This window comes from Gavialis gangeticus, unplaced genomic scaffold (genome assembly GCF_001723915.1).
Source record: "Gavialis gangeticus isolate Ggan-Ray unplaced genomic scaffold, GavGan_comp1, whole genome shotgun sequence".
Classification (NCBI taxonomy): domain Eukaryota; kingdom Metazoa; phylum Chordata; order Crocodylia; family Gavialidae; genus Gavialis; species Gavialis gangeticus.
The window spans coordinates 35,718,537-35,737,208 of NW_017728995.1; the positions used below are offsets into that span (position 1 = coordinate 35,718,537).

An 18,672-nucleotide genomic window follows, 5' to 3' on the forward strand; every position below is an offset into this window, starting at 1 on the left:
GATATCAGGAGGCGCAACTTCACGGTCAGGGCAGCTAGGATCTGGAACCAACTTCCAAGAGAAGTGGTGCTGGCTCCTACCCTGGGGGTCTTTAAGACGAGGCTTGACAATCACCTTGCTGGAGTCGTTTGACTCCAACACTCTTTCCTGCCATGGCAGGGGGTCAGACTTGATGATCTGCTCAGGTCCCTTCCAACCCTCCTAACTATGAAACCTCACAATGGAGGGCATAGAAAAATGCGCATTAACTTATTTTTAATGTGCATTAGCTAAAGAACACTTTTTTGTAACACTTTAATGGACATTGAAATAAGCTAATGCTTATTAAAGCGCACGTGCAGACGTGCCCAATGATTTTTAGCTGGTTTGGTGATATCTTGGGCTGAGTTCCAGGTGTTCTACTTGGGCAAAACTCATGTTGAAGTTAGAAGCTTTTTGGAGGGGTACACATGTTAAATTCTGGTTGTGACAAATGAACGCCAAAACCCAGACGCTACACAAAAAATGCAAGGCTGTGTTACAAATTCAGAGATTCTGCCCATATTTGTTGTGAACTTAAGCTTTAACCTTTTTTTACAACCTGAGAAATTAAAAAAAATATTCACACGGTGAAGATAAATAGATTTTAAGGCCCCTAAAGTGTCTCTTTGATCATTTACCCTCATCTGCTCCTTAACATAGACGATTGAAATTCACACAGACGTTCCTGCAGTGAAGGGAATTTATTCTTTCTCTCTACATCTGTGAAACATTATCAAGCTAGACAATCTTGTGGTTGAGTTGGAGCTTATCATTTAACATGATCATCTAATCTTGGTTTGAATGTAGGACTGCAAGCTTACATGTTAAATGTCAAGGTACAGATAGAGATATCAAACTTCATAGCATAACTTTAAGTGTGGATGCTTGGAAACTTAACTCTTCTAGTCCTGTGAGCATGTTCCTGATAGGTTTAGTTACACACTTTGAAACAAAATCATTTTTCGTGCAAGACTTTATTTTCAGTCAAATTGGAAACAACCAGTGACAAGCAGATGAGCCATCCATCTTCATTAGCTTTTTAAAATTGGAATGTGCTACTGACGTTGCTATGAATTGTTATCCATTTTAGCTGTATTTATTAGCATATCGACACTGATATGATTTCCATTACGTCTGTCTGGTCCCTGCACTGACACTGAGATCCCTCACATCTTTGTTTTTGGTTTTGTTTGTATTTATAATTTTTATTTCCCCTTTCTTGCTGGTTTTTCACAGGTTACAATTTGGTTAGTGAAGTCATAGGAGCTTCTGATCTACTTCTGTTGTTAGGTGTGTAAAAGCCCTTTTTATTGCCCTTAACATGCCTCTTTAGTTATTTAAATATTGATATCCTAAGAGGGGATGAATAAGTACAAGTGCAGTTTATTGCTGCAATTTCATTTTGAATTGGAAATACTTAACAGCAACAGTTTTGGTAAAACTCAGTTCCTACAGAGACAAAAGCCAGTGCTTCATTGTCCGAAGCCTAAAGAGATATCTTTATTTCTTGCATTTTTCAGAAGCTTGCTCAGAAAAATTATTTAAAATCTGCAGGAATATTTTTTTTTTCTCATCATAAATGGTAATTTGTCCCATCATGATCATTTCGTCAGAAAAAAATGTTGTAGAACTTAAACAGTCTAATTGAAGTTGCCTATTACCTTTTATAATAGTCTGTATAGTTTGAAGTATAAGCAAGATTTAATACACTTGTCTTCATAAATGGATTTTAATCTCCCCCCCTCCCCAGTTTCCGTATATATTGATTGTAATCTTTGGAATAATTGCAGCTTCAAAGAGATAATTTGTATAATAAATACATTGGTACTTGTACTATAATTTGAACTTGAAATTAGCTAGTTGTAGTTTTGGGTTTTGAAAAGGCTGTTTGTGATGTTGGAGTAAGTTTCTGTAACTTTTTCCCAGGTACCCCAGGGGAAACAGCATTCAAAGCTACGGACCAGGGCTATGACAATGACAAACAGTACAAGAAGGTAAATAGAAAGAAAACTTTGCAATCGTAAGGCTTTAAAAGCTTAAATGGGTATTTTCAATTACATTTAATTGAAAATAAGCCTTCACTAATAAGCAGTAAAAGTCTTAAGGGAACCAAATGGAATTTATAGCTGAAACAGCATGCAGCTACAATGATTAAACATTTGGGCAGAACAGAAAGAGCAATGCAGTGTCACTAAGGCAGTCTCTAGAACTGTGGATTGGAATGGGCATGTTAAGTACATTTTAAGTGTACTGTATTCCCCTGACATTTTGGGGAGTCTGCTCTTGCCAGGACTTACTGCTTCTAGCTCAGAAGTGAGGCCTTAATGTTTAAAACTCGCAGGGCTTTATCATGCATGTGCTCTAATTGTACCTCTTACAGTACTGAGTCTTATAACTTTCTTTGTTTAAACAGTACATATCAAATTTTGCATTTATCTTTTTCTTATCAACACATAGCACAACTTTTTTAAAATGTGTATTAGTATACTTTGAAGTGAGAAACGTAAATCTTAGTATTCACATTTCTTATTCACAGATCTTTTATTAAAACTATTTACTCCCAAATGGCAACTCTGAATATTTAATTTCATAGTTGGTCTTGTTTTTTCATTGCACACTTTCAAAATTTATGAACAAACCAGAAAGAGAACTTATGCATGTTGGGAACTTTTATTGTAAAAAATTAGTAGCTTATACATTTACAATCAATACAGTATCTGCCTTGCAACTGGAAATATTTCTGTTGTTCCAGTGCTAGCAAAACTAAAAAAAATGACGTATTTTAAACATGTTTTGATGCATGCAGGCATGTATACATGTGTGCTACATTTTTACTGCATTTACAGATACAGTGAAATCTGTACAAGAGATCACCACTTGTTAGGTAGCCTGCTATTTTAGGGTAACCTCAAAGTCTACATTTGAAATAATTGCAGTTTTGTTTCCCAGTTATTAGAAAACTGTCCTTTTTTTAGGAACTGATTTGCTGTCTGTTTTGAAGTTTTGCTCAGGATAGATTTCACTGTTTAAAAATTAAAATTGGATTGAAGTAAAGGTCATCTTACCTATTACATATGGGAATTTAAATAAGATGTTTTCATATATATTTGACTATTTTGTATGTAATGTATGCTTATGTAACTTGATTTCCAAATGTAAATTCGTAAGTAGTACTAAGACTGTAGCTGGTTATAATGGGTAATTTCTAATAAATATACATTGAATGTGGGTTTTTTTCTTCTCAAATTTTCTGCAAAGAAAAAGTATTGGTTTTGTGTAAAACTATTAAGCAATTGTAACACTGACCAACTTATTTGACATCCAGTGTCAAGTTCATATAAAGATCCTGAGTTCATATCCAGAGATCTTTTTTCCTGTGCCTGTTGCTAGTTCAATCCAGTGGTACATGTCTGTGGACATGCCATAGAGAAAGAGAAATTAATGGGTCTGTACTACTGTGGGCTGTTTCGTGGCACTAATTTCCATAGTATTTTGATGGAAAACAATGTTATGGGTCCCAGGAAAGCCTTCTTAAATTTGATTTTTCTGCTTATGGACCTAGTCTAACTGCCACTGACATCAGTGGTGTCTTACAGGTGTCTTTAGTGATGGATGTATTGAAGGTTCATGTGAATTCAAGCCTCTCCCAAATGAAAAGGTGCCTTAATTAATACGATACTGTCCCTCCTTAATGAATTGGCAGTAATTTATTTTCAGTTACTTGCCTTATTGCCCAGTTGTTTTTACTGGCTCTTTAGTTTTATTTGCATTTTTTTGGAATAATTCTCCTGTCTTGTCTTGTTTCTCTAGCCAAAGCCACACTTGTACATCTCTTCTCCCCCAAGCCATCTTATTCTTTGGGAATATTTGAGGGCAGCGGCAGTGTAAGCCCTGGGTAATGTGGGCAGCCATTTAAACTGTGCAGTAGGCACTAGCCATTTGCTGGAGTCTACTGATCTCAACATTAAAGGAACTAGAGAAGCCAAATCAGGCTGAGTTCTAAGACTTAATCTAAATAGTCCTTTTGGAAGAGGGCAAGAAAAATAGTCCTGCCTCCCACATGCTAAAATTAGGCCTTTTCCTTCTTGCACCTCTGGTAATGGAAGTGCACCACACTCAGCCCAATAAAAAAGTATTCCTCTGTCCTCTCCAGAGTTGAAAAGCTCTTCCTTGTGCCGGCGGTGAGAGTAGGAGGGTCTGCTGATAGGCACTGTCCCTGCCTACAGCCATAGTAATGCAGTCGATAGCTAAAGTGAGGGTTTGCGGTATCAGGAAAAAGATGGAAAATTTATTCTTTTCATTTGTTTGAGGCTACAGAATTTTCAGTTTGCCACTGAAAGCATGACTGCTGCAAAACATCCAGGCACTAGTGGGCCTCCTAAAGTTCACTTTGGAATCCTAGTTTTGTTAAGCAAATATTATCCAGAAGGCCTTGATTATAGAACAGAGTTGTATGATAGCAGGACAGCTCCTGAAAAACACAGGTTAGAAAGCATCTTTTTTGCTTAGAACTGTGAATGTCTCTCATTGAAACTACATTAACTGATGGATAATGAAAACAACAACAGTAATTTATGTAGAAAACTTTTTAAATTTCCCATAATAGGTCAGGTGAGCTTTCTTCTTGCTATGCATTCCACATCTGATCCATATAAGATTGCATTCCACAACTGATTGATTTTAAGTTGCACTAAAAATTGTGATTGTGTGAATGAGGAAAATAAAACAGCATGGTATAAAACATATCTGACTGCACTTGATCCACCCCTGGCTCAGTGTCCTTGGCCCTGAAAAAGTCAGTAATTGGGTAAAGACCCTAATTATCATTTCTTGTGTAGAAGAAAATGATGAGTAGTATCATGTTGGGGTGAACTGGCACCCTCTTTGAGACCAAAGCTTTCAGTAAAATGAAGAGGAAAATAATGAATTTGGACAATAAGCTTTGGAAGGGACAGAGAAAACAGTCCCAAATCCTGGGTCATTGACTTGTTATGTTTTATACCAGTCAATGTGCTGCAGCTTACGTAACTTTTATTAATGTTTCAGTGCAAAAGATGTATCACTTTCCAATTTTTGTCATTACCTTTTTTTTTAGTGCAGTGGTGTGTCGAATAAGGATTGAGTCATTAATTATTATTTAATCATGTCTCTACGTGGATTCAATGAGACATTTTGTGAAGGAAGAGAGGGCAAATGGAGTTGTCACTGAAAACTATTTTAGTGTTTACGTTGCATCACAAGTGTAATCTGGTTTAGAATCAGTGGAGTCTTATCACTTTTGTTCTTTTAAAAGCTTAAGCTCATGAAGTCACGCGTGACAATTTCAGACTTCCGTGAAAAGCTTCCGGCCTTCAAAGGGGAGGGGGAAGGAATCATAAGGAAATCATGAACCTAAGCCAATCTCATGATTTGGGCACACTTGAAGATGGCATTGTAGCATAAGCCACTTACAAGGCCTTGGATCATAGGGACAGCCTTTTACATTGTGCAGATGGCACTACTCATTTCCCAAATCCCATTGATGTAAATCTTAAAGGTGCTGCCTAAAACAAATTAAGCATGCTGGTTAATTCATATGGGAATGGTCTTCATGCAGTTCTTTACACCTTGTTAAGGCTTCTTCTCCTGCCAGTCACCATACCTCAACAACAGGTTCCCAGCCCTCCTGGGGAAGATTTCCCTCACTCTCGTGCTCCAAACAGGGAAATGTGGTTGTGAAGCCACTGCCATGACACCTCCACTACCACACATGCATACTGGAAACCAAGATGTCAAGAGCAGAACCAGGGTGCTTTGGCATGGCTTCACCACTTCACATCCAGGGTTGGTATAAAGAAGCGAGAATGAATGAATGGGGCATGCCTGCTACTGTCCCTTGTCTTATGTACTAAGTAAGATGGCCTTTACTTCAATCCAGCCCTGGAGACTTGATTCAAAGACTCCCTCAGAGCGTTATGCCTTAATTAGGTTTTGCCAACTTCAAGGCTACAATCAGTGTCAGGGCTGTTAATAGCCCTGCCTGACAGTGGTCCAGATAGGCTAGAAGGATTAACTGTTCTCTGTGCATGTTGGGCAGTATTCTGAATGCCAGGCAGCTTCCTCCATGTAGCTTAGTCTGTGTTTAAATTCAGCTTAAGTAGGCCAAAAGGGCCTGCCTGAATGAGGATTTTCTTATGGTCTAAGAATCAGTGCTGGGTCCCCATGTGATTTTCCCCATACTGCTGCTACTGGAGCTAGAAAGGAGATGTAGCAAAGTAAGCTTGGCTGGGGTCACAGTCTCATCTCCATCTTGCAAGTCAGCTGCATCCCTGTATCGGTTGTGTAGCATGAGTATGCTCTCTTCCTACCATGTATAGTGTAGCCCGTCTGGCATCAGTAGTATCTTTACTGTTTTTGCATGATGCCTTCCCATGGCATTTTGTACAGCGAGGTTAATAATGACTAACAGCTTTCTTAAATAATAGCTCTTGCTTGCTGGGTTAGGATTTTCCTTGTCTTGCGGCTGTCTGGCCAATGTCTGAAGTGGGCAGGGAAATCAGGAAAGCAGTTAATGGGAGTAGCAGAGGCTTATACAATCTGCTTCTCCATTTGGGGTTAATTAAGTTCAGAATCCCTGTCGAGCAGACTTCAAAAACTTCAGCCCCAAACTGTAGAGTTATTAAGCTATTATTAAAATAAATTCAGGAATCAGGATAACTAAAGATGTAGTCTGTTTTACAGTTGCTGTGTGACAGATAAGATCACTTCCTTTTCTTTAAGGATCATCTTTCAGTACAAGTCATTTTGAGAGGGCATGTCTTGGAGGAAAAAGGAATTCTACAGGCTAACTGAGTTTGTGACAAAGCAGTGTTGTTCCTTGACTGCACAAGCTGTTCTCATATAGCTAAAATTTTGAGTTAAGTTAACAAAACAACAAGAATAAACAAGCAGTCGTTCCAACTCCCTGCTCTGATGCTGTGCAGCCACATCTCAGATCTGTGTGACAATTGCCATTTGTAGTGCTGCATCTAGACAGAATGAGGTTGGATTAAGGGGCAGTATGCATACCCAAGTCCTTTACCTTGTTTACTTGCCTGACCCTACCTTAAGATTTAGATGTCTCTATACTTATAACTTCCTGCCTAGGTAGTGTAGATGAGAGAGAGGATTGTTCCTGACATCTTTTAAATTCTTTTTTTCTTTCCAGCCTTAACATTGCTTTCAGGGTATGTAAATCTAATAGGTCCTTGATCTTTGTGTGCCTTCGATTATATTTTACACCATACTTTAAAACCATATCCAATAACTTAATGTAGACACCAATTGAAAAGCAACTCTGTTTGGCTGCTTCTTCCTGAAAATCTGCTAAATTTTGTTGGTCTCCCACCCCACTTCTCAGTTTAATGTGCAGAGCTCTGTTTTTAGGCAGCTCATGTAAAATTTTCAACGCAACTTTAAGACTTCATCTTTTAAGTCACTTTGAATTTTTAATCAGGTCTTAAGCTTCTATGGGCATGTCTACACATGCATTAATGTGCCATAGTTACTGCGCATTAAGTTTAGTACCTGTAATAACAGGTACTAACTCAATGTTCAGTAACCAGCACTGCTCCACAGGGTTGCGGACACATGTCTTTCTAGTGACACTAATGCACAATAGAATAATTCTAAAAGCATTAGCACAGCTTTTGCTGTGACGCGCTAATGCGCAGTAGAATTACTCTACCATACATTTAGCGTCTCATGTAGACATGCCCAGTGTCACTTAAGCCCTCATCCTGTGAAACTTAAGTATGACTTGGCTTTACTGTTGTGAATACTTCCATTGAAATCAACAGAGCTACTGCTCCCTGGAGCAGACCTAAGCACATATTTCAGTACTAGGCTCTTAAATATTTTTTAAATTGGGATTTATGCTCTGAGTGCATTTTGTTTTTTAAAAGTGACCTCTATAACCAAAGTGCAAGCGATTCATCCAGTAGCTTTACTATAAAATAACCATTTTGGGTATTTTGAGAAGACAGAGGTGAAAGTTAGAGCTTGTATAGTTGTATCATTCTGTTCCTTTTCTGCTGCTTTTGCACAATTTGCGTCATACGCTTTGTAGTGTGTTTATTGGCCTGTCTTTTGAGTGTTTCTTTGGTAATACAAGTGGCAATACTATGGGGCTTTTAGTGTAACATTCCATTAAAAGGATCCAATCATCGATAGTGATTTTAATAGGTAAAATTCCATTAATTCATTTAAAGGAGAGGTGGTTTTTCTGTGTGTGTGGGTCTTATCCTGATATGGTAGTTGTTATATAGGCCATTCTGATATTCAGTGTTTTTTCTTTCTGTTTTACTAATATAATTCAACAAAAAGCCAAAAGAATCTGTTATAAACTAAAACAAAAAGAAAGTTTTAAATGTTGAGACCATCTTACTCATCAAACTCCCCACTTTCATATTGTACTGTACTGAAGGGAATGCTTTTTGCTTTCTTTTTATCCTTTTCTTTTTTTTAAACTTAGTTCCCCAGGGAATAGAAAACATATGAAACAGGTATCACAGGAAGCAATTGCAAATTAAATAATGCTGTATGAAGTGATGCTACTGTATAGTGCCTCGTCCAACATAATGGGCAAATTAAGGCTATCGAGGCCACTGTAATTTCATGTGTTCTTCCTTTTGTAAATTTTCCTACTCCTATCTTAATTTTTAAAGGGACACTGTCAAGTCATATTTGAGAGCTTACTTGTTGACAAAAAAAATCAGAGTTCTTAAAATATACATAAAAGTGAATATTTAATACGGCACTTGACAGATCAGTATCATTTACTATTCCTATGTATTAGCACAATGCTTTTATATTTGGTTTTCCAGCATTGTAGAGATTTGAAGGGTATTCCTTGAAATAAAAGTGAAATTTATATTGTTACATAAATCTACATAACAGCATTTACAAAATCTAAAATTTCGATATTTGACAGTGTCTTCACTGTTTTTATCCTTCCTCCATAGCATGTCTCTGTGTGTACATGCCTGTGTATATATATGTATCTTTTTTGTGCAGCATATATACATGAAAGATGAGCTTTGAGGAACAAATTCATTTTTTTGAGAAAAATATTCACATTCATGGTAATTGTGGGCAAGATTCTTTGGGTGAACACGATATCTTTTATTAGACCAACTAAACAGTTGGAAAATTGTTCTTTGTAACTTTTCGGGCACAAACACCGTTTTTCAGGTATAGGGAGAGTTTGTTCTTGTTTGTGTGCTCTACTGGGTGAAATGGATTTTTTAAAACGCTGTTATGTGTAGTATCAAGCCTCTTATTCTGTTGAAAAGTTGTTGTTTTCCCCTTGAAGATAAAACGCTATGTTTGAGCAGAATTTTGTGTTTAAATAATAGGTTGATGTAGATACCTCTGAGTTTTAAAACAAGTTATATAAGAAATTCCAAAGAATTGTAATAAACACCATTTCTGAATTGATATGGGCAAAAAAATAATTATTGGGAGAAATAAAATTAGATATATGAATAAGTATGCAACACATTCCTGGAATTTGTCAGTGAGTGAGAGGAACTATATAATTTAAGTAGACACTGCAAAGATGCAAGAGAGAGAGTGAAGAAAATGTCAGAATATCCTCCCTAAACTTCTGTCCCTTCAAGTTTGGATATGGGAGTAGTAGGACTCAATTTTGTTTTTTGCCAAACCACGCCTGAGGTATTTAAAAAGCAAATATGTGCTTCTGTAACCTAGGCAAAATTAGGTATATTAATTGGTACACATGCAGTCACACGCTCAATTTTGTGCAGGGCCCCAAACATCAGGTCTGACTTCTATTTAAATACCTTAGTCTCATGGATCAATTGTGGAAAAAGTCCTTCTATCTGGAGACATTTTATGTAAACAGTTGGAAATGAGGTGCTGAAAATTATCACAGTGTCTCTCTAAATAAGGGTAATTTAAAGCTTTAAAAAAAAATGATTATAATACTAAAATGTAGCTTATTCATTGTTTGTTCTATCTGACTTTGCTTTGCAAAACACAGGCTAGCTAGCTGAATCCAGTTCCAGGTAGCTAGCAGTAGCTTTTGCAAATCAGTTTCCATTTTTGTTTGAACTGACCCATTCATTCCTGTCTTTCATCTATCTTTATGTTATACCTTTTGGTTTAACATTGTTCTCCTCCCACCCCAAATTTTTCCCTTTCTTCTTATTGTAAACTCATGGCAGGGCCTGCTTGGTGAACTCATTCTGTTACAACAGCAAATCCAGCAGCACGAAGAAGAAGCACGCAAAGCCGCTGACCAATATAACATGGGCTCTTCCCAGCAGAAGGCAAAGGTGATGGCTTAAAGGGCACTATGTACTTTATTCGTACTAATCAAATACTTCGGCCTCCTTTGTTTGATGTAGAAGAATCTAATTTCTGTCTGCTTATGAGCCCAGATAATTTTTGCAAAAGTATATTTTACAAGAGTGTCTGATATAAAATTGGTTCTACTTCCAGTTGACAGAACTGATTTATGCCTTTAAGTACGTTGTTAAAAACAAACAAGATATTCTTGAGCAGTTTCATAAGTAATTTAATTTTCTGTTTTTAAAAGCTTTTTAACATGTTTCTTGCTTCTAAATATATTATTAAAAGGTATTATGTTTGGGATTTGTGGAGATGAAATTAGGTAGTCATTCTTAAACTGAGTAAACGCTGGCTACTTTCCTAATTTGGAGATTGGACGCAGGAATTAAAAGTATATCCCAGATGTTTCCTCCCGAGGTTGGGAACTAAAATGCTGCTTCAGCAGCCAATTGTATTATGTTGGAATAAAACTATAAAAATACCCCTTCCCCAGTGTAGTTAGAATGATTGATTATATCATGTGACGAAATTATTAGTAACATGATACGACGTTCTAGGAGATTGCTCAGATGTTAGCTATCAGCCACAACTTTACTTCTGTATTTATACACCATCTTGTTTGCCTGGGTATCCAAGTAATCGTCCGTAGCCCCTCTGTTGGACACAGGCGGGTTGTTTTACGTGGTTGATGTCGATGCCAGCATTAGAATTCTTTTATCCATCAGCCTGCATCTGGAGATGTTTATTAAGTTGGAAAGTTTTGGTAGTTTGAGGCACTTCAGACCTAATTATTGGAGTGTATTCTTTCTTGCTTCTGTGATTGGAAATACATTTTGGTGCAGTTCCTGTGCTCACAGAATTGCCCCTTTTTCCTGACCTTCACTATTCCATAGCTCTGGAAACAACCACTGAGCTTAACTTCCTCTACATCAGAAGATGGACACAATAGAGAGGTGGAGAGATCTGTACATTGTGTTGTGTGAATTTGTGTGACATTTCACTGAGGTATCCTGAAGGAGATCATTTTTCAGTCTCTAAAACTGAGGGAGCATTTTTGAGTTTAAGTATTCCATTCCATTTCCAGCTTTCATTTTTTAAATTAGTTTAAATGGTATATACAGTCGTTCACAGGCAGTAAAAACTATTCTTCCTCCTCTGTACAGCTATTGGAAAATGAGTAGGAAGGGAGATGCGTCTCTGGGGGGGGGGTTTCTCATTTATATGTCCCCTTTCTGTTTAGAGAAAATTGACTGGTTCTGCCCTCAGTGGGACCACTCACTGTGCAGTAAAGGGCATGCACGTGCAAGGCACTGAAATCTAACTACTCTTAAAAATTGCTCAATAGTAGGTTAGCTAGTCCTCCACAGTCATAGAAACAGAGTTCCCATCAAGAGCGATATTGGCATTAGAAAACCAGAGGTACTGTCCATTTATTATATATTTCCTGTTCACCATTTTCTTCTCGTCAGAGGACTCCTCTTCCCCTGCATCGTGCAGCGTCTGTACTAATAGCAGAAGCGGTTAGTGTTGCTTCTTAGTACAGTGTCATATCCGACTGTGCTGGGGGAGCTGCAGTCTGGAACAAAAAGGCAGAATTGGTCCACAGAGCAACTTCCCCATTTTTCTAAAGAGCTTTTTGAAAGGAAGTCTTCCTACTGGGCTACTTTATGTCTTCAGACTCTGAAGCAGGTGTGTAAACTGGGATACCTAAAGAGTCAAAACAGTTGCTGGAAAAGGAATGTCATACTTGAGATTTAAAACTGTCTCCGTTTTATGAGGAACCAGTGAAAAAGAAAGCATGATATTATTAATCAGTGTCTGCAGGGAATTTTACCTTTTTTGCCTCCAGTTCAGTAGCCTAGTGATTGTAGAAAAGTTTATAGAAAAGGGGCCCACACCTGTAAATGATTTCCAGTTCTGTAAAGATTAATACTAATCGCATTTCTAAAATGCTGTGAGTGTAATTTTCTTTGTAATAACAAAAAAGCTAGCTTTTAACGTTAAGATGTGCTGTGCTATATACATGCCAGGGAAAAGGAAATGTTAATGCATCGTACTTTGTCACAATTAAGCCTTTTACTGTGGAACAAATTGAATGATTGGATTAAGCAGACCACTTGTTCCTGCACACTTTAAAAGGAGGATATAGTTCAGAGATTCCAGCTGTTGATCTAAACTCTGCCTTTGGCAGGCACAGTTTCAGCTCCCACTGAAAACAGCCAGGTTACATTCATTTATGATGGGGCTGAATGTGTTTCACTTTATTTTGCAAGCCTATCTGCTTGCCTGTCGGCTGAAAACCAAACTGACAGAGTTCCATTCGTATCCTTGTTCCTCTTGTTTTTAATATGTCATAGGCATTTTTGTCGGTACGAGATTGCAATGAATTAATCAAGCAGTAAAAGGCTGTGCATGCATTGTGTTATGTAGAGCTTTTCAGTAATGTTATAAAAGAAGGAACTGTAAACTGGCCAAACTATTTCTGTTTTTCAGGTTTTTTTCTTAATTTCTCTTCAAAATAGTCTAGATGTTCTCTTTAGAAAGAACTATACATCCAGAGGACACTTGTTATCTCTGTTCACTTTTAATACAGTTTTTATAACTGTCAAAAGGGAATTCATTCCCATTGGTTTTTTTTTCATTTTATTTATTTTCCATTGGGTTAAATGTTGTATTAAGGTGGGAGGTTTTTTGTTAGATAGCAACAACTTGGATAGTTGCCTCTTGTAAGCATTTCTTTGTGCTTTTTCATTTTCAGTATTGTCACTAAGAGTTGTCCCTGGTTTGGTAGGGGGGGAGGGAGTTTGTGATGCCGTATCCCATTATTAACTATGGACTGTAGGTACCTACAGGGATTTTCAAAAGCACCTAATATTCAGACACGTGACAATGTTAATCTTGTTCCTCAACATACTGCAGAAAGGCGGCTTTATTAGTGATGCGTTCAGTGTAAGAAGCTTTGAAGAATAGAATAGAGGCAATGTTTTTGAAAATCCTAGTGGATATTTAAGTGCCTCTTTACACATCAATACCTTCGGGAAGCTTACCCTTTTTTAAAAAATAATTTTTATTCGTGAACTGGAGGGAAAAATCACAAGGCATTATACAGCAGAGTGAAAAATAAAAAGGTTCTGTGGGGTTTTTTTTAAGTAAGCATTTGGTAAAGTAGGACTGTAAATTAGGCATGTGTGACCATGTTGTTACTTTGTAATTTGGCAGTAATTATGGTGCTTATCAACAATATAGAAACACTTGGGAGTATTGGGAATGAAATCCTCCCAGTGAAATCTGTGAAGGTGCCGACTACAACCATATGTACAAGCTCACCTGAACGACATACCTAAAAATTTGATGGTGTTTGCACGCTGCAGTTTCATTATACTGCTCTGATGGTGCACATTCATTTGGTCGTCTTTGACCTATTTCTGTGTCTGTCCTGGAAGTGTCCCAAGGCTGGGTGTTTCCTGGCTGCAGTCTGTGCCCCTCTGTTGTTCTCAAACACCCTAATGAAGGCACAGCGCTTTTTCAGACTCTGTTTCCTCATTAGTGGCATTTTGTGATGGGCAGCAAGCCGTCCTTCTTCGTGTTGAGTGACTGCTTCTTAGTTTCTGTTCCATGCTTTCTGTATTTGGGGTTTAGAGATGGAAAGAAATGATGGTCCATTTCTAGCTCTTTATTTTCACTGGTTAAAAAAATCCACCAAGAATAAGAACCCAATTGGATGCAGAATGGATTTTCATCTGATATTGCCTATTGCAAAGTAAATACATGGTCATAAGTTAAATGGTTTCAATATTTCAGTCACCATAGGTGGGTGAACTGCCAAATCTACAAGCAGTTATTATGAAATTGAAATACTAAACTTGTGCCCTGTAAATTTGCATCTGTACATTGTGACACTCTCTTTGGTATAACATGAATTTGTCTGAGTTGCAAATATTTTACAGTGGCTTCATTTTAAAAATCAAAATTGATTTTATTATTATTTTTTTTCTGACATTTTTAGGAGCATTTATTTTTGCTAAATTCAATCATTTGTCAGTTATCTTCTAAGCTTTACATAATGGCTGTTATCGGATCACGTGTGCTTGTATTCTTAAGTTTTTGAAGAAATAAATGGAAAATTGTTTTAAATGTCTGATTTTACTATTTTTAAATCTGTTTTACCTTACAGATTTCTGTTTTAAAAATTGATTTAAGATTTCCATGTATGAAATGGAGTAAGATCAGACTTCATTTCACTGGACATTTAACATCTTTACCTTTATAATCACGTGTCCATGTCCTTGCCCATTTGTAATGCTGTCTGAATGATCATGTGGGCCAGCATAAAGCAACCTGGGAGGACTATATGGACAAAAGGAAGGGATAAAATAGAAAAACAAACTCAGCACTTACCTAGTAGAACATTCTTGCTTTATTTAGGTAGCTAAGTCCCAACACTACTCAGTTCTGTGCAGGACACGCAATGTATTTCCCCCCTTGGAGGTTTTATAAACCTCAAAGGCAAACATTAGGCACGAATGCACTACAAAATTCAGAGACTATTGATAGTTGAGTTGTTGAAAGTAGTATCAGTAGCAAATTCTTGAGTTAGTGTTTGCATCTTCAAAATGCTGTATTCATTAAATTACTACTGTAGCTGCAAACAATTTAGCCACCCTGAAGCCACAACTCAATTTTATTTATCCTCCAAGTTCTATTTTTCTGTATTGGGTCTTGAAAGTGTGTATTGCAAGATAAAAAGCTTGACTTGATTTTATATGATCTTTCTGTTCTGCATGGAAACTTCAATAATCTTTAAGCACCAAATGCTAATTGGACTTAACAGCTTGATTTGATTGAAAATGCATGCAAAATCAGTTTTTTCTCTTATGTTTAATAAAACTTTGGCTTTGTGATTCATTTGCACCCTAAGGGTAAACTAGATGTTCTGTATGTCAAGAAATAGAAATATTAAGAAATATTCTTCATGTTATAGGTCTCTGACAAAGACAAAATTGATCAGCTTCAAGAAGAACTTCTGCGCACTCAGGTACTAAACCCTTCCCAAAAAAGAGCCCAAAATGAGGGCAACAGTGCCAAACTTTTGAACAAAATCTGTCTGTGGTGTGAAATGTTAGCCAAAAAAATGGAATTAAATTGTATTAGATTATGGATCCCAAATTTCTACAATGTGGCTATGATACTTCATCCTTAATTCACCAGTGTTAGTTTTTACTTTTAAAATTTAAAAGTGGTCTTGATTTGTTTTGTGACTATTCCTTGTATGTAGCTGCGGGGTCTAGTATGTTTGACTGGCACACTTTTGCTTCAGGTGGGAAATAGGATTACATGTAAAAGGATTACATCTTAATTTCTCAACCTGTGAAATGTCATTTCTAGTAGAGACGAGCACAGTAGAGACGATATGCATTAGCTGATTCTACATAAGAGGTTGAATATGAAACTACATAGTTCTGTTTTGGGGAAACACCACAGATGATGAACTGTTGCTCTGTTTACGCTCATAGTGGCCCGTGCAAGAACCAAATGTGCTTTTTCTTGTCCCAGCAGACAATTTACATTGTTGGCTGAGAATTAGTTAAAATAGTTAGTAGTCTGTCAGATTGATTTATTGATTCATAAATTTCTCTCCTATATAAAGCCATTTTTGCAAGAGGAATATTTTGCATTATCTTTAATTTGCATAAAATTACTAAGGGTAAAGTAAGAGATTTTGGTATATTTCTGTTTATCTGAGGGCTTTGAGAATCTGAAACCAACAGCAGTGTTCAGGACTGTTCTTTCTTTAACAAACCTGAACTATGCTAACAACTGTAGGCAAAAAAGCCTGTTAATGATCTGATCATCTTCATCTGAGGAAGTGATCTGTTGTTCATGAAACCTTATGCTAATGAAAGTTTATGCATCTCTGATTCACTTAGTCTATAAGATGCATCTCTACCTTGCCTACTTTTTTATAACTGAGAAGTATTTTGTTAATAGTTTTGTTCATAAAATTCTTATATTAATATACATTGACTTATCTGTACCCATTATTTTTTATTGTTGTTCTAATATTTGTACTTCTGTTTTGTAGCTCAAATATCAACGAATGCTTGAGCGCTTAGAGAAGGAGAATAAAGAATTAAGAAAGCTGGTCTTGCAAAGAGATGACAAGGGCATTCATCAGAGGAAACTAAAGGTACTCCACCATGTATCTACACAGCAGTAAGGAATCCAGATGAAGCTATGAGCCCCACCACTCCAAATCACTTTTCTTATATCAGTCTTTAAGTAGGTGAGACACTTTAGGTGTCTCATGAATAGTCCTTTGCAGACTTGTCCATACTTCATTTCTAATTGGGCATTATCTGTATTTTATTACATGTAGCAGTAGTTTCATACCAAAAACAAAGCTGAAATTGCTAAGTTTATCCATGTAACTACATAAATAAACAAATGTATATGTGGATTGGGCAGTATTATATAACTTCAGCCTGTTTGATTTTTAACTATAGGATGGTTTTGCTGTTTCAGTACAAATGCTCTGGCGCCTCCATGATTTGCAGTGGGTAGTTTGAAACGTGGTGGGGAAAACAGTGCTGAGGTCAGGGAGACATCTTTTGATGTCCCTATTTAAATCCAGGCAAATTTACAAAGTTAAGAGCTGTTGATGAAAACATTCAGAGTGTTTTGCTAAATACAGCTTATGCTTAGCTTGCTACCAAAAAACTGGATGTTGTTTGGATGACACGCATGTGCTGCTTCTCAGTGATCCATGTACCAAGTGCTGCCAGAGGGAGTTGAAGTGGGACCAAGCACAATGTGCACTTAGCCATCCTTGCTGGGCAAACCCCTGGGAATTGAAAACCTACTTTTCAGATATTTAATTGCACCATTTCAGAATTGGTGAAGTCTGAATGTTCAGCCATGCTGTCTGTAAAATCAGATATCTCTAACCAAACCCTACTGTTTCAGTGAACTATATATCCTCCTGTAGTGGCTTGTTTGCAAAGGACAACAAATTACATTTGGTGCCAGCTCTTTGTGGTTAATATGGTGATCTTGGCTGCAGTACTAAATGTTCAGGGCTTAAGCCCTTGAGAGATAAGCATGCAGGAATCCTCCTTACAAGACATAGGTGAAATTTTTTTACACTTGGTCTCAGCTCTGCTAGTTGGCTCTCTTCCCCTTATATTTTCAATTCTTTTTAGAAATCTTTGATCGATATGTATTCTGAAGTTCTAGACATTCTGTCCGACTATGATGCCAGCTATAATACCCAAGACCATCTACCTCGGGTAGGTTTTAATTCTTTGCTGGGGATTTGTATTTGGCAGAAAACATTATTTTGCACAGGTAATATTATTGTACTTATGTAAAAGTTGCATGTACAGGTCAGCAGACCCAAAATTAAGAGTTAGCAGCAATTTTTATGTTACTTGCAGAAAGATCAAAAGACTAATTTAATTGGAGGGCATTTTCATATACTCAAGAATAATTAAAAATTAAAGGCAGTCCATTGTCCTTGGATTTTTACACACATTGTCAGTTGAATTGCTTTTTTTCTTTTTCTCTTTTTAAAAATTATCAAATACTTGCACTTAATGTGAATCCCTTCGTTTTTTCGGATGAAGATGTGGTTTCTGCATCCATGCTTTCCCCTGCAGTTTCTGGTTCACATCTAAAATGGAAAGAGGCGTGTTTTCCAATGTAGATATGACCAAAACCTTGTGAGAGCAGGTCGTATGTCTTTAGGCACCATTGAGTCAAACCTTGGTTAAGCCACTGGCAAGTTCTAACCATGGTTCAGATCCAGACTCTACTTTTTACTTTTAAATAACCTAAATAAAAATCTGAATTGTTAGATGATTAAAACTAGATATTAAGGAATCACTTATAACACGTTTCCTCTCAAATCTAATGTAACCTGTAGGCCTGTGCGAAGCGGCTAGTATTTGCTTTGGATTTGGATTCAGCCAATTCAGAGGACAGTGATTCGAATCACTGTCCTGATTCAATTTAGCCACATCTGATTCAGAGATTCGGCTGCTGCCGAATCTCTGAATCAGCCAGGCCCATCCCCCCCAGCCCGGCAATGGCTGACCTGCCCACCCCAGCTCTCAGCTCTTTGGGGAAAAAAAGCCCCAGTGCTCACCGCTCCTGCCAGTGGGGGGCAATCCCCACTGCCCCCCATTGCCCCATGCCACATGGGAGGCTCTGCACGAGCCCCCCAAGGCCCTGGTAGCAGCATTGAGTCCCAGGGCTTTTCTTGGTTGTTTTCTTTTCTTAAAGGGCCGGAGCTGGCCTGGGCAGAGTGCCCGTGGGGGGCGG

The 18,672-nt window shown here is 37.4% G+C and overlaps 1 protein-coding gene across 6 annotated transcripts in view; it reads left to right on the forward strand.

The window, feature by feature from the left end:
• Window positions 1–18,672, forward strand: part of OPA1 (OPA1, mitochondrial dynamin like GTPase) — a 104,529-nt gene that overhangs the window by 18,751 nt on the left and 67,106 nt on the right. For 3 of the 6 annotated variants that reach the window (XM_019503495.1, XM_019503493.1, XM_019503496.1), the window contains exons 5-10: window positions 1,258–1,311; window positions 1,948–2,015; window positions 10,227–10,337; window positions 15,335–15,388; window positions 16,436–16,540; window positions 17,553–17,639. In XM_019503495.1, coding sequence (XP_019359040.1) covers window positions 1,258–1,311; window positions 1,948–2,015; window positions 10,227–10,337; window positions 15,335–15,388; window positions 16,436–16,540; window positions 17,553–17,639 — 479 coding nt within the window. The remainder of the gene's footprint in view (window positions 1–1,257; window positions 1,312–1,947; window positions 2,016–10,226; window positions 10,338–15,334; window positions 15,389–16,435; window positions 16,541–17,552; window positions 17,640–18,672) is intronic. The other 3 variants (XM_019503497.1, XM_019503498.1, XM_019503499.1) reach the window with 3 other exon arrangements.